This window comes from Heliconius melpomene, chromosome 10 (genome assembly GCF_056956725.1).
Source record: "Heliconius melpomene rosina isolate 202511_hmr_F chromosome 10, ASM5695672v1, whole genome shotgun sequence".
NCBI lineage: Eukaryota > Metazoa > Arthropoda > Insecta > Lepidoptera > Nymphalidae > Heliconius > Heliconius melpomene.
This window is the reverse complement of record NC_140398.1, coordinates 8,904,245-8,920,450: the sequence shown is the minus strand read 5'-3', so window position 1 is coordinate 8,920,450 and position 16,206 is coordinate 8,904,245. Positions and strand designations below refer to the sequence as shown.

The 16,206-nt window shown below is 29.3% G+C and overlaps 2 protein-coding genes and 1 long non-coding RNA gene across 5 annotated transcripts; all 3 read left to right on the top strand.

Annotated features, from left to right (window-relative positions):
- The first annotated feature begins 1,544 nt into the window (after positions 1-1,544).
- LOC146535464 (uncharacterized) lies at positions 1,545-3,767 on the top strand. 2 transcript variants are annotated; one of them, XR_014878346.1, is made up of 3 exons: positions 1,545-1,754; positions 3,248-3,358; positions 3,473-3,767. It is a non-coding gene; the product is annotated as an uncharacterized LOC146535464 (long non-coding RNA). The 2 variants fall into 2 exon arrangements; XR_014878345.1 differs by having other exon boundaries at positions 1,554-1,754; positions 3,224-3,358.
- Positions 3,768-5,511: 1,744 nt separating this feature from the next.
- On the top strand, positions 5,512-12,234 carry LOC146535463 (uncharacterized). 2 transcript variants are annotated; one of them, XM_085190688.1, is made up of 6 exons: positions 5,512-5,861; positions 5,944-6,106; positions 6,233-6,685; positions 6,764-6,820; positions 9,572-9,693; positions 10,576-12,234. In XM_085190688.1, exons 2-6 carry the CDS (start codon positions 6,025-6,027, stop codon positions 10,837-10,839), a joined length of 978 nt encoding a protein of 325 aa, XP_085046814.1. In that variant the 5' UTR covers positions 5,512-5,861; positions 5,944-6,024; the 3' UTR covers positions 10,840-12,234. The 2 variants fall into 2 exon arrangements, with proteins under 2 accessions (XP_085046814.1, XP_085046813.1); XM_085190687.1 differs by having other exon boundaries at positions 5,944-6,151.
- A 458-nt stretch (positions 12,235-12,692) lies between these two features.
- mRpS31 (mitochondrial ribosomal protein S31) lies at positions 12,693-16,156 on the top strand. The gene is made up of 6 exons (XM_085190686.1): positions 12,693-12,847; positions 12,927-13,201; positions 13,506-13,629; positions 14,186-14,350; positions 14,610-14,830; positions 15,822-16,156. Exons 1-6 carry the CDS (start codon positions 12,837-12,839, stop codon positions 16,088-16,090), a joined length of 1,065 nt encoding a protein of 354 aa, XP_085046812.1. The 5' UTR covers positions 12,693-12,836; the 3' UTR covers positions 16,091-16,156.
- Positions 16,157-16,206: the final 50 nt, after the last annotated feature.

The window sequence follows — 16,206 nt, the reverse complement described above, 5'->3', positions numbered from 1 at the left end:
TCAACTTTCAATTATTTTAATAATATACAGAGACTGTCTTCAATCCGCGGAGTACCTAAAAATTTTCCTGTGACTTTAAATATTTCAAAGAAAAAAAATATATTTCTATAGGTCCGTCTCAATAATGATTAAATTAGCAATTTGAAAATGATTATATTTCAATTATACAAGTGCGTATTATTATTTCACAACATACGACTATATTATGCTCTAGTTAAAACCATAAATTTCGTTTTCTTCAATGATTCAGGCAGTGGAATGTACTGATATTGCTTTCTTCGAAAGTTGTACGTTTGCTGTGTCACGTCTTAACCGGAAATTAATTTAAAGAAAATAAATATAAAAGTATAATAAAGTTCTATAAAAAAAGATTTATAGAACATTTATTAATATTTTTGTTACTAAAAAAAATTCTGAAAAAACATTACGGTAAATAGGTTTCTATTTCCAAAATTTTTATTCCACCACCACCGATTCTATTTAAGATATTACTTCTGTTTATACTGTAACTTATAAAAAACAAATATAACAATTCTATCAAAAGTCACTTTCAATTGTATTCAATGTTGTGATTAATGATTTAATAAGACGATGTTACGGTGTCAGCATGAATGACCCAAAAAGTAAACATCCATAACGGTAATGTGGGGCAGGGGCATTGACAGTGTTACTCATCCCGGAACACAATTATCATACTTGTAAGAAAACTTAAATTCGAACCTTTCATTTCGTTTACAGCATTAACTCATGAAACAATAACAGTAAATGTTTTAGGGTTCAATTTTTTAGGGTTCCGTACCTTTTGTCTGGCTGCCAAGAGCCTCTTAGAAACGTTTGGAGATATCGAGTTGAAATTCAAATTATAAACTGGATCATGGAGCTGTAGATTTACAGCTCCATAATTTTCAACAAAAAAAAATTGTATTTGTATTTATATATTCGTATTTAACCGTTTGTATAGAAAGAAACGCATATTTCGACACAATAATGGGAATCAAAAAAAAATAGAGTACTTCTGGTTAACCTAGAATTAAGAAATTTGGCACCCAGCTTCTACAGGTAGTACTAATTCAGGGAAAAATCTGAAAACTATACATTTGTGGTTAAATCCTAAAAAAATAATAGCCTTAAATTTGATATTAAAGCCGCTAGTTCAAGTAAGGAGAAGGATCTGGCTAAGCTAAGCCTGAATTTCAGGTAAAGCTCGAGACCTCCAATTTTTGTACAGATAATTTAACCTAGACCTGATATTCTATTTTGGAAAGGAACATTTTTGCCGTGCTACTTTTTGTTTACTCATTTTCATAAAAAATATATGGTAGAGCAGCATAGCATCAGCTTTATTCAATGAAGTGACATATAAATGCATATATAATATAAAATAAATTCACTCAAAACGGAAGTAAAGGGTAAAGCCCAAGGCTGTTAGCCTACAGTTTAACTTTATGTCAAATAGGTACTCTACGTGTAACAAAGCAGGTAAAATTACAACTAACAACGGAAATGACAAATTTCTATTACCTTTGACCTATATTATGAATGGACTATTGAGACAAAGAATGTATAATTTATCTGTTCAAGTAATATCAAGCGCACATGTAATAAACACTAAAGCGGAAAGATTAGTGTAGGGCTGACAGCTAAATGTGTGATACAAAATATCGTTATATTTTAATTAATAATAAAATAATATCTGTTTTAAGAGAAATAACATGAGATGATGTGAGTAGAATATTCACCAGGAGGAATTCCAGGTGAGTTTTTTCACACCAAAAAGCAACAGTTTCTTCATTGACAGAGGTAGGTTGAAATTACAATAGTGAAATTTAGATTAATTTCATTTAACATTATAAACACATATCACAATTAAATAAAACATTTTAAATTAGACTAAGATAAATATTTGCAAAGTCTTTATCCATAATTTCTTCAATAAAAAAAAAACTTGATCTTGCAGCCAGATGTCAACCCTGCTTTTCACTTTATGCGTGATTCATTAAAGAAGCTCCAATTTCTTCAGCGTATTTTGGTAACCGATGCACGAGACACTCATAAATTATTCTCAGTATTAAATAATGCATGTATTCACGCATGCGACCATACCCCACCCTCAAACTGTATTTTTGCTAACATTGAAAAATAAAATTATCTATCAAATACTTAGTAGACGTTGGAAAATATAAAATGAAAATATGTTTTAGTTAAATTTTCTTTATCTCAAAATGCCCTCGTCTAGAAAGTAGGTCTCTTTTGGTCTACTGTTATACAATTTTAATTTTTTCCCGTGTACACATGAAATCGCCATGAATTAAACCTTGTCGTATAATATTAGTTCAAATTTCATGTGCTCATAGCCAAAATGTACCTTCACTACCAAAATATCTATAGGTAGTATTGAATGATAATGTTACTGTTTATAATTGGGTACTCCTTGTCCTACTAAAGCGTTTTACTACTGTACGTACTGAAATTGCGAAAGAAATTCGAAACAACGTATTTAATAGTCACATATAAAGAAAAATACACCGAAATTTGGCGGAGATATTTTCTGCAGGGTAATCAAAAAATAATTTCTCTTCAAAAACAAAAATTAATTCTGGGATAAATTCATTTTCAAAAGCACAGAAATCCGTAATCCGTCTCTTTTATCCGTCCGTAAAAGAAAGAAGTAATCATATGTGTAATATACAATTAAGTAAAATTACCTCTATATTTTAAGTTACTGACCTTTTATCTGAAAATTATATTTTAAGTTACTAACCATTATTGACAACGATTTTTAATTAAAAATGTATTAAAAAAAATTGTTAAACTATTTTTTTTATTTAGCTCTTTTTTAGATCTTTTTAAATGTGATTTAACTCCTTTTTAAAATTCGAGTTGGCAAGAGTTATTTGTCATACAACACCTATCTTCAAGAACTTAACTTAAGAAATAAATATGTATTAACTTCTCTCTGTATTAACTAACATATCTGCTAATAAAAGTACTACGCCAACGTGGCGTTATATAGGCGCAAAACAGTAAGAGTTGAATTAACCGCAGATTTAATACCTTAAAAAAAGCAAACTATATTATAATTAATAGGAAAACCTTTTTTTTATATTTACATACCTAAATGAAGTACGCTGTAATAGGTTTTCTATGGAGAATTTCCTATACAAAAATAATACTATGCTACACCGCTTCGCTTTTGTTTTATAAAGATTTTTTTTCTTTACAGAATGCTTTATTTATATTTTTCAAGGTAGCCGCGTACGCCCGACTACCTGAGGTTAGGATCGAGGCTTGCCAATGAACATGGAGTTTGGTTACCACAAAAAACTTGACAAACCAGATCACTTCGTAGGCCATCCAGGTTCTTCCCAAATTACTGTTATAAAAAACTTACTTCTATATCTTATAGTTGAAATATTTAATATTGGATAATTCTAAATAAAACTATATGAAGAGAACTTAAATTATTTCACAGATACCACCAAATGCTCGCAGGCCGGAATTCTATTATTAAATCCCATAAGATGTGCTAAGCACATGACAAGAATTGCATTTGAGAATCTTACCGGGTATAAGTACTCTATGCAAAAACATTCCGCATGGCGCGCGCCGGAATAGCCCTGCTAAATTTGTCGACGTGGATATAGAATGTAAATAAGACTGTGTTTATAATATTTTTAATTAATTTACTACAAAGGACAAACTTTATCCTTTTTTAAATAATATGTGCAAAAAATTTCAACTACCGAATTACTATAATAATAAATATTATAATAAATATTATAATAAATATTGAAACGTTTATTTATTTTTTTGTGAAAATAGTAATTACCCAGACCTATGACGTTAATATTTAGGTTGATCCTTAGTCATTAATAATATACAGTAGCCGCAAATCCTGTGCTCGATGTATATTTGAATTGTTTGTTACACATATACATACGTCAGCCATTCAATGACCAGTTAATGTCGTAGTTTACCAAAAGGAAAACATAATATCGGATTACTATAACAGTTATTATAATATATATTTATTATACAAATAATATAATATTCATGAAATGTAACGCAAACATTGAATATATTTATAATTTATAATATCAATTTTGATTTACTTTTAACTTATGATTCACATAACACTTACCTATCATAACTTGTTAAACATACTTCATTAGTAAAAGATTAACTAAAAGTTAGTATTATCTATTTACAATTGTAATTAATTATAATGATTGCGCCATTTGTTAATTATGTAGAATATTATTTAATAAAATAAAAATGGTAAAAAGGAAAGACATGAACGTGTTTTATCTCGGTATAAGTTATAGTCAGTATCTATAGATAACACAACTGTACGTACAACACAAATCATCATTTGTTATCATCATAACATATGAATAAATGAAATAAAACGAAAACCAATAAAATCCACTACAACTATTACAGCCTATATAAGGATGGCCGATCCTTGTATCTTTATAACCAGTTTGATATTAAGGAAAAGAAAATAAGAATCAAAATATTTTTTAAATACTTATTACAGTTTTAATAAACATTCCTAAAAGATTTGTGAGAATGCGCCCTAAGGAGACAAGCAATAGCAGCAGCTGGCACATACCGTGAATCTAAAATCTGAAACTATATTTTGAATCTACCTACTTTTACCATTACATGTTCTGTTTTTATTATTATTATTAACAATTACTTAAACACTTATTTAGCGATACTCATACTCAAGTCTTTCTTACCCTAGTCATAAAGTTTTTGGAATTAAAAATACTTACACCTTACTTCACAGGTAAGCAGCTGACTATGAATAGGTCCTTCTAAAGATTATCGCTAAGAAAAGCCCCGGTTTTTATTGTATCATCTAAGCTTACAATAGACTATTCTCCTTAAAATTACGTTTTATGGAAAGTACAATTTTAAATAATAAAAAAGTAAGAAAAATAATACTTATTACATGGCAAAATGGTTCTGATTATTATTATCAAATATGGGCACGGCATACGGGAAAGAATAATATTTGCCACTTCATAGAAATATATTATTTTTTACATTTTCATCATACGGATTAGAAAGAAAATCTACTGTTAAGTTCGTTCGGGAGTGTATTTTTGTGTAGATTTGAGAAAAAAAATATTTATAAGTATAGAAAATATATATTACTATTTATATATATATTGTTAGATACTATTATTTAAATATATATTGTATAAAAAATATATACGGTATGGTATCATCACTTAATATTGACCTAAGAAAATTTTCTTTTTCTAAAAATATATAAATGCATATAATAAATGACAATTGGCAGTCACATAATTTCAAAGTAAAATTAATTAACTATTAAAGACATTTTTTAATGACATAGTCAAAAAAATAATTAGGAATACTAGAATCATTACTTAAAATGAGTGGAACTTCGTCAACTATGAAATATTTGCAGAAATAGGCAATTGTGCTGATTTTAAAAAATAACACCGATTATAAGTACGATACGGCGAACTTTCATCGTAAAACCTTTCGGCTACCAGTGCTAAACAGTCGTGAGTCTGTCGCTGCGTTGTCGGCATTCGGCCTACATTCGCAGCTTCGTCCCATCACTTTACGTTCGCTTCACTCTCGGCAGTTTGAATTTGGCGCGTCAACGGTAGCGGTCAAGCCGCGCGCGCGCTCCAATACCAGTCGGCGGCCGGGCGGACGTATTCAAAGTTTTACTCGTATTATTTACTTTTTTGTTTGTTTTGGTGCTGTGGAAGAACTTAGTTTTAGTGGACAAGGGAAAAACTATTTGTGTGCACGCAACAAGTGAACTGTTATTAAGCTTATGAATTAAACTAGGCGTATTTAACTATAAATTTGTAAGTGTCGTGATTTTTTGTTATCAACTCGTTATCGTGCCAGCCGTGCGAACTTTTAATAAGCTTTACTTCCTTTGTTTAGGGTCGGCGACGCCTACGCTGATGATTGTGTGAATGGTAGTATAGTGTACTACTGTAGTAAATTACTATAAAAATATTTGCAATGGACGGCGAGAAGAAAATTAACTTAATTGAAGGGGTCCCTCTAAACTCCGCGCCAGCTGCTAATATTTTTTTGAACACGGGTAAAAGCAAAGTAAATGACGGGACTGTAATTCATCTGAAAACAGGTGATTTTCAGTTCTACTCATTTTATTGATTTTTATTTTTGGTACCAAATTAAAAGTTTTATAATTTATTTCACTTTTTAGAGAAACCAACGGACGTCGGTGTACATATAAATACGACTCTCTCTATAGCGTCTTCCAAGAAAATCAAGCTTCTGTTCATATTTAATTTTCTGCTTAGTATAATATGCATGATAATAAGTTGTTCCATTGCATTTTATTACTGGAACGAAATGATTTCTATGAGAAAACAAATAGATATGTTAAGAGAACAATTTGTCATACAAAATTTTAAAGAAAGTGCGTTAAGTCAAGACAAACCTATACATAGTCAATTGATATCTAATTTGAGACCTCAGCTGAAGGGACCTGAAGCTCGTGAAGGCAGGATGGATTTCCGTAAAAGTGAATTATCGCCGAATGCAAGAAGATACTATGTTGAAGATTTAGGAGAAGATATGTTACTTGTTGACTCCAGTAAGAAAGTTTCTAGTCAAAATAAAGAACCAGTGTATGATATATCAGTCTTCCAAAAGGGTATGTATCAAATAACTAATAATAATCACCTCTATAATAATAAGTATCATCACTAACTTTACATTATGTCCTTTGCAGAGCCTCTAGTCATTCAATTTAATGGTGCTATGCAAGAACTTAACATTGGGGCCCAATGTAAGTATTTATTTATGTGTCTGTTAGCTACAACTGAGCTAATATTGTCAATATCATAGAATAAATATTAAAAAAAAAACTGTGTATTACAGTGGATATACTATATTATAATAAAAGAATTATTCCATAAAGTTAATGAATAATTAATGACTTAAACATAAAACATTACATACAACTTGTTACCATATAAACAAATCAACAATTCAAGAATGCACATTATAAGTATAATTTATAACTGCAGGATATGTATGTGTGTAGTGTAGTATGTACGGCCTTTAAGTTACATTCTTTGTACAAGTACAAATGTTAATAGAATATCAACTCTATGATAAACAATTAAAGTCCAAAGCTTGATAACATTTATCTTAGACTAATCCAGTCAGTTAAATACTAGCCTTATATATAAGCATTCAGATTAGTAATTAATCTCACACTGTAATTAAAAGCCAGACTTTGTTATATAATTCCTTTTTTAAATACCATTTCATTCAGCGAAGCAAGCTGGCCAGTAGTATTTTGTAGGATTGAAATTATTATTCTAAATATTATGTTAACATAACTTAAATTGTTTTAAAAATATATATTGTTTATTTTGCTTCATTGTATTTAAATGATACAATTTGATTTAAAATAAACAAAGTACAAGAAAATGCTTAAGAAGATACATATTGCTTTTCAAAACCAACTTTTTCTATATTAACTAAAACATAAGTGTTTCTTATTTTATGCCTTTTAGTTGTGCCATTTCTAAGTCTTTTGTACTTCACTTTTTTCAAGCGATTGTCAATATGTCACGTTTCGAGCAACCTTCATTGTATTTTAATTTTAAATAAGGAGGTACAGTATAAGTAAAAATAGTTATCTTAATCGTCAATGCCTCTATAAGAATTAATTTATTACGAAATCGGTACAAAGCGCGTGAACTATATCTTAGTTTGTATAAATACAGTATTTTACTTCGTACAATAACTACTTGACATTTATCAACACTTAACTATGCTATATACTTAATAAATCCTATATATAAATTAATATAAGAAAACAATTACAACATTGCACAAAGGTGTTAATCATTGAATAAATAGTACTTTAAATCTAAGTACATTTACTTCAAGATAGTCCATAATACCTACAAACATAGACACTTTGGTAGCCACTTTGCAGAAATTACTACTGATAATTGCTTTAACCACAAGATATTATTATTATTTTCTCTATTTCTCTCATTTTTTTGTCTACGTAATGCTAGAGATCATATTATAAATATTTAAAACCAACATTTATATATGCTCATAAATATTACTGATTACTGAGGTTTAAATACAATCATCGCGTACAATCATACACGAGCTTACTGCGACATGACGGTCTCTTCCTTTTTAAAATAATTTTATTAATTTTAATACAATACATAATATTACTGTAATCACAGTTGTCAGCTTTATGCATTCCTAACTATGTTTTCTTTAGCTTCACGCTGTATCCCGCACATAGTGCTAAGCACTCCATTCCCATTAAGACACTTCCGTTCCGCCGAATTTTGGAGGCATTGCTTGTTGAGTGGCGGAACTCAACACCGCACTCTGCCTTTTACCAGAGCCTGTTAATGAATATATTAAGTATTTAATTTTCTCGACTGATAATCGAACCCAAAACCTGTCGCGTTTATGTCCCTGCATCACTGGTCTCAACGTGAAGTCTTTGGTTTGGGTATTTAGTGACCTCAAATGGGTTATCCTGCACTACGTGTTAGTTTAGTTCTCAATACATGTATTTTGAATATATATTTTATCATTTACCACAACATATAGTGAACTCGTGACCTATTTAAATAAGAAACAATTATACAAAGCTATCAAAGCTTACGTATTGAATACAAATTATATATTTTTTAATTATGATATCCATCCAATTACAAAGAGAATCATAAAAATTATAGATATGTATTTTTGCAAATTTTAAATATTAGTGGCTTTTACTTTAGTTATTACTTATTACACGTTAGAATAATTTCTATATAATTATATAGTATATTTGTTTATTAACGCCACACGTTGCCAACCTTAGATATAAGAAATAAAAATATTAATATTTTCAAACTTACACACGACGTTAAAAGTATACAAAACTATGTTATAATATTTTTATCTAATCATTAAAAGAGTCATCTAAATAAAATGTAATATTAAGTATATAATATTTTTGAAATACTTGCCTAACATTGCATTCTAAATTGATAATTAATCTATATATAGTCGTGCTAATGTTAACTAACTGCCCAGTCATTTCTAGTCTCAACTTAATCAGCTGCGTCCAGTTTGAAAAACGAAATAGCTCGATAATATACATTGGTGTACCAATATTATTTATGTTAGTACATAGAAAATATTATCATATTACATATATAAAGTTATATAAAAACTAAAGATGAATATATGACTCTTACATTTATATACCAATACAAGTTGCGGAGAGAAAGCTTTTGCTCTCTTTTTTCATAAATCACTAGTGGGTTAGTGCAAAGTTACTCCACATCCATAGACCAATTGTGTGAAATATAGCATTACCCAATACTACGCTTATCCAAGAGGGGATTGAAACCCACTACCAGCGTCGAGCGTCCAGTCAAACGCGTTTCTTTTCATTCATTCATATGTATTTTTTTTGTTATTCCTATGTATTTTTTTACAACAATTCTGAATTTCTTTATGATATGTGACATGTATTTATTTTGATATTTTTTTATTACAGCCATCATCGGTCCTTGGGTGCGTGATAAGGAAGTATCGACGAAGAACAGTGAATCCAAGATCGAGCTTAACACCAATTATTTTACGATAAATGAGAGTGGCTTGTACTTAATATATGCTCAGGTATGTTTATATTATTAAATATAGATATTTATTTTTATGTTTAATTTAAATAATGATGATTGATGATATTTTGACTGTCATGGCACAGCAGCAGACCGTCTGACTGTATACAGAATGGGTATAAATAATGTTCATTTCCTCTCTCTGATAACTGCTATACTACTACAGTACTATGTCTTATAGTACACCGTTGAGTTTCACCACTTAATACACAATAACTAGAAAATTGGGCAGTGTGAGGAACAGTCTGTTGACACTAGATTTACTCTGGCTATAGGCATATAGTGTGAAACAAAATAATATATAATTATACATTTAAAACTTTTATATAGTGCCTGTATAGAAGTGTATTTATCTTATTTTATTTACTACATTACACAATGTTATTTTAGTTTTAGTTCCCATACTGACTGTAGTAGTGTGATGATAAGGGTTATCCTTAGTAATCATTATATGTAAATGATGGTTCATTCTATTTAATTCACTCCTACTCTTAAATACCGACGATAATATTACAATAGTTTATTATTGTAATAGTATAGTCGACGGGGCTTCCCCGCTCATGAACACAAAATTTGTGGAATAAAAAGTAATGTTCAATATTATACATTTACAATTACAACAAAAAATATAATAATACTATTAACATAAAATGTTTGTATTTTGAAACGAAACATAAAATCTAAAAAATTACTTAAAAAGCAGAAATTAATAGCACTCCTCTTCACTTCTATCCACAATATTCATAGGTGGAGCCAAATATTAAGTTTGTCTCGACAGACAGACACATCAAGTAATTTATATTTAATGTGCATTAAACCCACAGCCATTTTTCAATATATTAATTAGGTAATAATATATTTTTTAATTTATACCCTACAGGTTGTATATATAGGTCGTGCACCTAACTGCTACTTCATATGGGCAAGACAACCTGCACAAGAACCCCGTCTCCTTACCAGTTGTGCTACCGGTGACGACTCAACCAATAGAGCACTCGACAAATCCCAAATGTCATGTTCAGTACAAACAGTGGCCAGACTTTATAAAGGGGACACAGTGAATATTGCTCAAAGAGAACAAAATAGAATATTGTGGCTTAGACCTGGTTATACATACATTGGATTCGTCAAACTAAGTTCCTAATAATAATAACTGTGATAATAATGTATGTGAATGTAAACTTTTTTTAATGTCACACTGTATCCCGCATAGGGCAGACGGAACTATGTACTCAATTTTCGAGTTTTTATTATGTTGAGCGGTGGAAATCAACGGTATTTGTTTTGTAATCACAGGTACAAAACAACTCGGGCGGGAATTAAACTCACATTCGTTGCTTTTACATTTGACAGCTGAATATATGAGAGTGTGCCTTAAAAATAATAGTTTTACTATATTTGTTTATTAGATAGACAGATTAGACATTATTTGCCTATTTTAAACTAAATTAATAGCAAGTACTTGCAATAACTCGTAAATGGCTGGTTTGAGCTTTTGCAGCATATTTTTTATTTCCATTCTGTTTATTTGAATGGTGCTACCACTTAATAGTTATATATTAGTTTATAGTGAGATTGTGAGTGTGCCATATATTTTGTACATATTGTGAAAATTTTGTGCCTTAGATTTATTATTGTAATGTTGCCATAATTATTCATACTGTTTTAAAATAAGACGAAAATATTATTGATAAACTTTAAAAAATTTTTGATTTACATGTAAAAAATTTTTTTGTCCATAAATGTATGTGAAATAAATAAAAGCAAAAATCCTCACTCATTTAGAGGTTGAGAAATGTTCTATATATTCTTACACAGAAAGTAAATATATATAACATTATTCAAATGTCACCAACATTTACATAATAATTTACCTTTAAATAATGAAAAATTATAACAATATAACAAAGACAAATTTTGTAAAAAAAAGATGCTTAAGTAATTATATTATTGTTTTTTCATGTTACATATGATCTCTAATTGGTTCGAATATCCGCATATTGTACCAAAATGTTTTGTGTTAAGTTTGTGTTGTAAAAATATTTAATTTTAATTAAAATTAAGTACTTATATTTACTTAATATTGCTCAAAAAAGCATTTGTACTTTATAATATGATATCTTCCATTATAAATATTTTTATTTGCTGTCATTAATGTGTTTTAATATCATGCAACTATGCTCATTGACATTTTTAATAAGTATATGTAATTTGACAATAAATATGCAAGTTATAGTCAATAAATAAGCAATAGTTTAATTAGTTTATTAGTAGTTTAGATAAGAGATAAGAAAATGGTGCTGATAATTTGTTAATATTTAATTTTGACAGTTTGTTCAATTTGAATACTTAATGTTCAAAATTCTAATAGGATACTACACAAATTACTTGTTTATAAAAATGGTGGATATTACTACATTAAATGTAGATTTTAAGTCTTACTTTGTGTAAAACCTGTTGTAGGTGTGACTTAATGTTAAAGGCTCCTTAAAGTACCAAGAGTACTTACACTTACAAAATAAAACTAATTATAAAAATGTTTTTTTTTTTCATTTAACCAGCTTGTGTCGGAGAAAAAACTATGAATTATCGAAGGACCCCCGGAACTTGGGCAAACTGCATTTTTACATACCAACATAGAGGCGCCTATGCTCACACTCACAAAACTAAAGTACAGTAGAACGTGAACAATTTCTATCGATGACAATTATTTAAATTGTAGTCTATTATTTTTCGCCCGCAAAAAATCTTTGTTTTTCAGCGTTCGAATAAATTACAAAGTTATATTTGCAGTTTTTGAAAATGAGCTATACATCAAAAACTTAAATATGTTTCGTTCAAACCGTTCCGTTGCGAATTTTTATTGATATATAGAAAACATTTTTTTAATAAAAATATCTTTGAAACGATTGACTTACGATTTATTTTATGACATGCAACTATGGGGCACTATAAAGTTATTTTTATAAAAATATCTACATAATATGAATAACTCCTAACTCCGTAAAATGAATCGTTCCTGTCGTATATTCTTAAATGTCAAATTGACAAGCGTAAGTGGTTATTGTCATTTGCTAGTTAATAGAAAAACATTAAAAAATAAATTAAAATCTTTATTGAATAAAATTTTACAGTACTACAATGCTCTCCAGGTATAAATTGAGTGTATTTACAAAATTACTTATCGTAATCAATAATTATGATGTATATCAACATAAAATATATTTGCAGGTTAAGAATAAAGCGAGATTTTAAGTATTTTATAAGATGTCTATCAGAAAAAACACCAGATCACGATCCTAAAATATTAGAATCCAAAAATGAAGAAATCAAAGATAGTAAAAAAGCCTCTGACTCCAGTACTGACAAAATTCAAGCTCTTCTTAAAAGTATGCTGACTGAACCTAAAATATCCGAAAGCGAATACAGAGAAAGGTTTACCACTGCGCCCGACAGAAAGAAGAAACAGAAAAAAGATGAAATAGAAGTAAAAATGGAGAAAATAGGTGAAATGTTATATGTATTCTACATTGATTTTTTTTTAGTTCACGATGTGTTCTTTATATCACTTTCCAGTGTCCATATAGAAATGTATGTTCGGAAGAAAGATCCTAAACTCTTAAGATCCTCGGGTTGACCAATTTTAGAGATATTATGTATTGAGTTGCAGAACTCAAGATCATACTTTATCTGCCTTACTGCTGCTGAAGCAAGGAATAAAAAACAATCCATTCTTCGAGTGAAAATCGAATCTACAACCATTGTGTTAAACAACAGAAAGTCCTAACATTACCTAATGTTTTATTTCAGAGGAAAACATAACAAAAGCTGCAAGTGAAGTGGCAGAAGCTATTGGTGGAAATGTCAAACAAACAGAAGCAGAACTGTTGTCTAAAGTTTTAGGCAAAATTAATCAGACTTCGACATCTCTCAGGTATATTTTCATTTTAATAACAACATACAATCGCTACATATTTTTTTAAATATTTCTATTACTAGTTCTAAAAAGGTTTAAAAAATGGTAAAAAATATACATCCTATTTAAATTCATAGTTTGACTAGTTTACACTGTGAAAGTGGGGACTTTCTGCCAAAATGTCATCCTTGCTCTGGTAACAAATCGAAGCACAGTATTAAGTTAAAATACAATGTTAACTAAACACCTGGCTTTGCCTTGTTACCAAAGCAAGGAAATGAAAATATATTAATAATATAATTGATATTGACTATTATAAAATAAAAGACAATGGTGAAGTAGGAAATTGTGACTTAACTGTAAATGTTATGGTTGTTGGTTTGATCCTCTACCAGGTTAAATAATTATATTTTCTCTCAAGTATGATATACATGGTACAGAGTGTTGCCACTCTTCAACTTTACAAGTCTTGAATGATGAGAATGGAGTGTCTAAACACCAGTTTCCCTCTGCCTACCCTACTATGTGCGCGATACAGTGTCGAGTTAAAAAAAGTATATATTGTGCATTTCAGTGATTTAATAGTTGGTATGAAAGTGGATAGGTCTAGAGACAGTGAGGAACCTATGAAAGAAACAAGAGGTCAGCAGGTAAAGAGGTTAATGGACAAATCTAGAAAAAATCAAGATACAACTAGATTCAATCAAAGAAAACAACAAACTGCTGAAAAGAAAAAGAGGTATTATACAAGAAATATTTGTATTTTATTACCTTTAATATTTAATAATATTAAACATAACACTTGTGGCTATTTTACCTACTCCTAAAAATTTATTTATTATTTAATTTGATTTGTTTATTACCAAATAAAAATTTCAATTTAAATGATAAAATAAATATTCAAAGTTACATAAAATATTCATATTTACAAGTACTTTATATTGAATTGCAGTCTTCGTAAAGAATTTTTTTCCAATATTTTGTTTTCATCTTTCCAGTTTATCTCAACCAATATCAATCAATATATTTAGTGAAAAACCACTGGGTATATTTAAATCTAATGAGATGAACTATGGTACAAAGCTTGATGTATGGGAGCAGCTTGAACAAAGAGAGCTAACTTTGGCAACCTCACAACCTCCTGCTAATTATTTTGAAAAAATGATCCTATGGACTGAACAGGGCAAAGTGTGGAAGTTCCCTATTGATAATGAACAAGGTACTTTATGTATTTAATATTGTAATTTAAAACAAATGTGGTGTGCGTTTTGCACCCTCTGGATTATCATTATGTTGGAGGCACTGGCAGACCCCCATGATTGTGACATGACATTTCGCATGTAGCCCACACATATAATAAAGAGTAGAAACTTCCTAAAGTTAGGGCTAACGTCATGTTCTGTTAATATGATTGTCGCTAAACAAAATACAAATTGTTCATTTATATCCTCGAACTTACTTTCAAACAAACCTCTTTTATATGTTAAATCTGTACAATATTTAATGTAAATGTTTGTCCATTTGTTATTTACAAATCCATATGTCATTACTAATGTATAATTAAATTGTTAATAACATACTCTTTTAATGTACTAAAATAAGTATATTATAATAAATAGAAATATTCCGTAGTCTTGCTAGAGCTGTTTAAGAGAATATTGGCAAAAGCGCAGCACAAGTAAATAATAACTATGAAATATAATCTGCACAGCCATTTCATTGAAAACTTACTTCGGTGCGGCCAAGACTTATTGACTGTACTGTACTCACTTGCTCAAAAATTATAGCACTTTATTTATTGAAAATTGTGTATAATATTATGTTACTTATGGTCAATTAATCATCAATCATCAACTCATAATTAAAGTATAATGATTAATAAACAATTTTATATTTTGTACCATATAAATAAGCTTACCTTTATAAATTTGTGTTTATTTTATTTATTATATTTTAGTTTCAGTATATGTCTGAACTCAGTGTGCCTGTTGGCTAAGGTCCTGCTGTTATTTTTATTTCATATTCCTATCTGCTGTACTGTCTCCTTCTACCTCCTCCTGTCGCCATCAGAGTGAGGAAATAAAAATAATTCATTCCCCAAATGGAAAATAAAACCCAATCGAATTTAGTCAAACTTTGTGCCACTGCTCCAAGAGGCCTTGCGTATTTTTTAAAAAACAGTAATATTAAATCATTATTTTCTGTTTCAGGTATAGAAGAGGAACAAAATATTCATTTTTCAGAACACATTTTCTTAGACTCACACTTGGAAGGCTGGTGTCCTACTAAAGGGCCGATTCGCCATTTTATGGAATTAGTATGTGTTGGACTATCAAAGAACGCATTTTATACTGTCAAAGAAAAGAAAGACCATATTATGTGGTACAAAGAGTATTTTGAATCTAAAGAAGATGTCCTCAAAGATATTGGTGTATGGGAAGTGGAAGCAAATGAAACAAAACCTGAAATTTCAACATAAATTGTATTATAGATGTTTAGTTGTGTAGTTTATCGATAATTATGAATAAAATTGCATTGAAACATACTAATTTGTTTATTTATTTTTAATTTGTAAAGGTTAAAAAAATAAAACAA

What these genes read in the sequence shown, in the direction of transcription:
- mRpS31 (XM_085190686.1), top strand. An exon ending in AGTAAAAATGGAGAAAATAG is followed by an intron (nt 13,202 to 13,505) that starts GTGAAATGTTAT and finishes GTTTTATTTCAG; the next exon opens with AGGAAAACATAACAAAAGCT. An exon ending in CAGACTTCGACATCTCTCAG is followed by an intron (nt 13,630 to 14,185) that starts GTATATTTTCAT and finishes TGTGCATTTCAG; the next exon opens with TGATTTAATAGTTGGTATGA.
- LOC146535463 (XM_085190687.1), top strand. Translation starts at nt 6,025, where the DNA reads ATGGACGGCGAGAAGAAAATTAACTTAATTGAAGGGGTCCCTCTAAAC. An exon ending in TATATCAGTCTTCCAAAAGG is followed by an intron (nt 6,686 to 6,763) that starts GTATGTATCAAA and finishes TGTCCTTTGCAG; the next exon opens with AGCCTCTAGTCATTCAATTT. An exon ending in TGTACTTAATATATGCTCAG is followed by an intron (nt 9,694 to 10,575) that starts GTATGTTTATAT and finishes TATACCCTACAG; the next exon opens with GTTGTATATATAGGTCGTGC.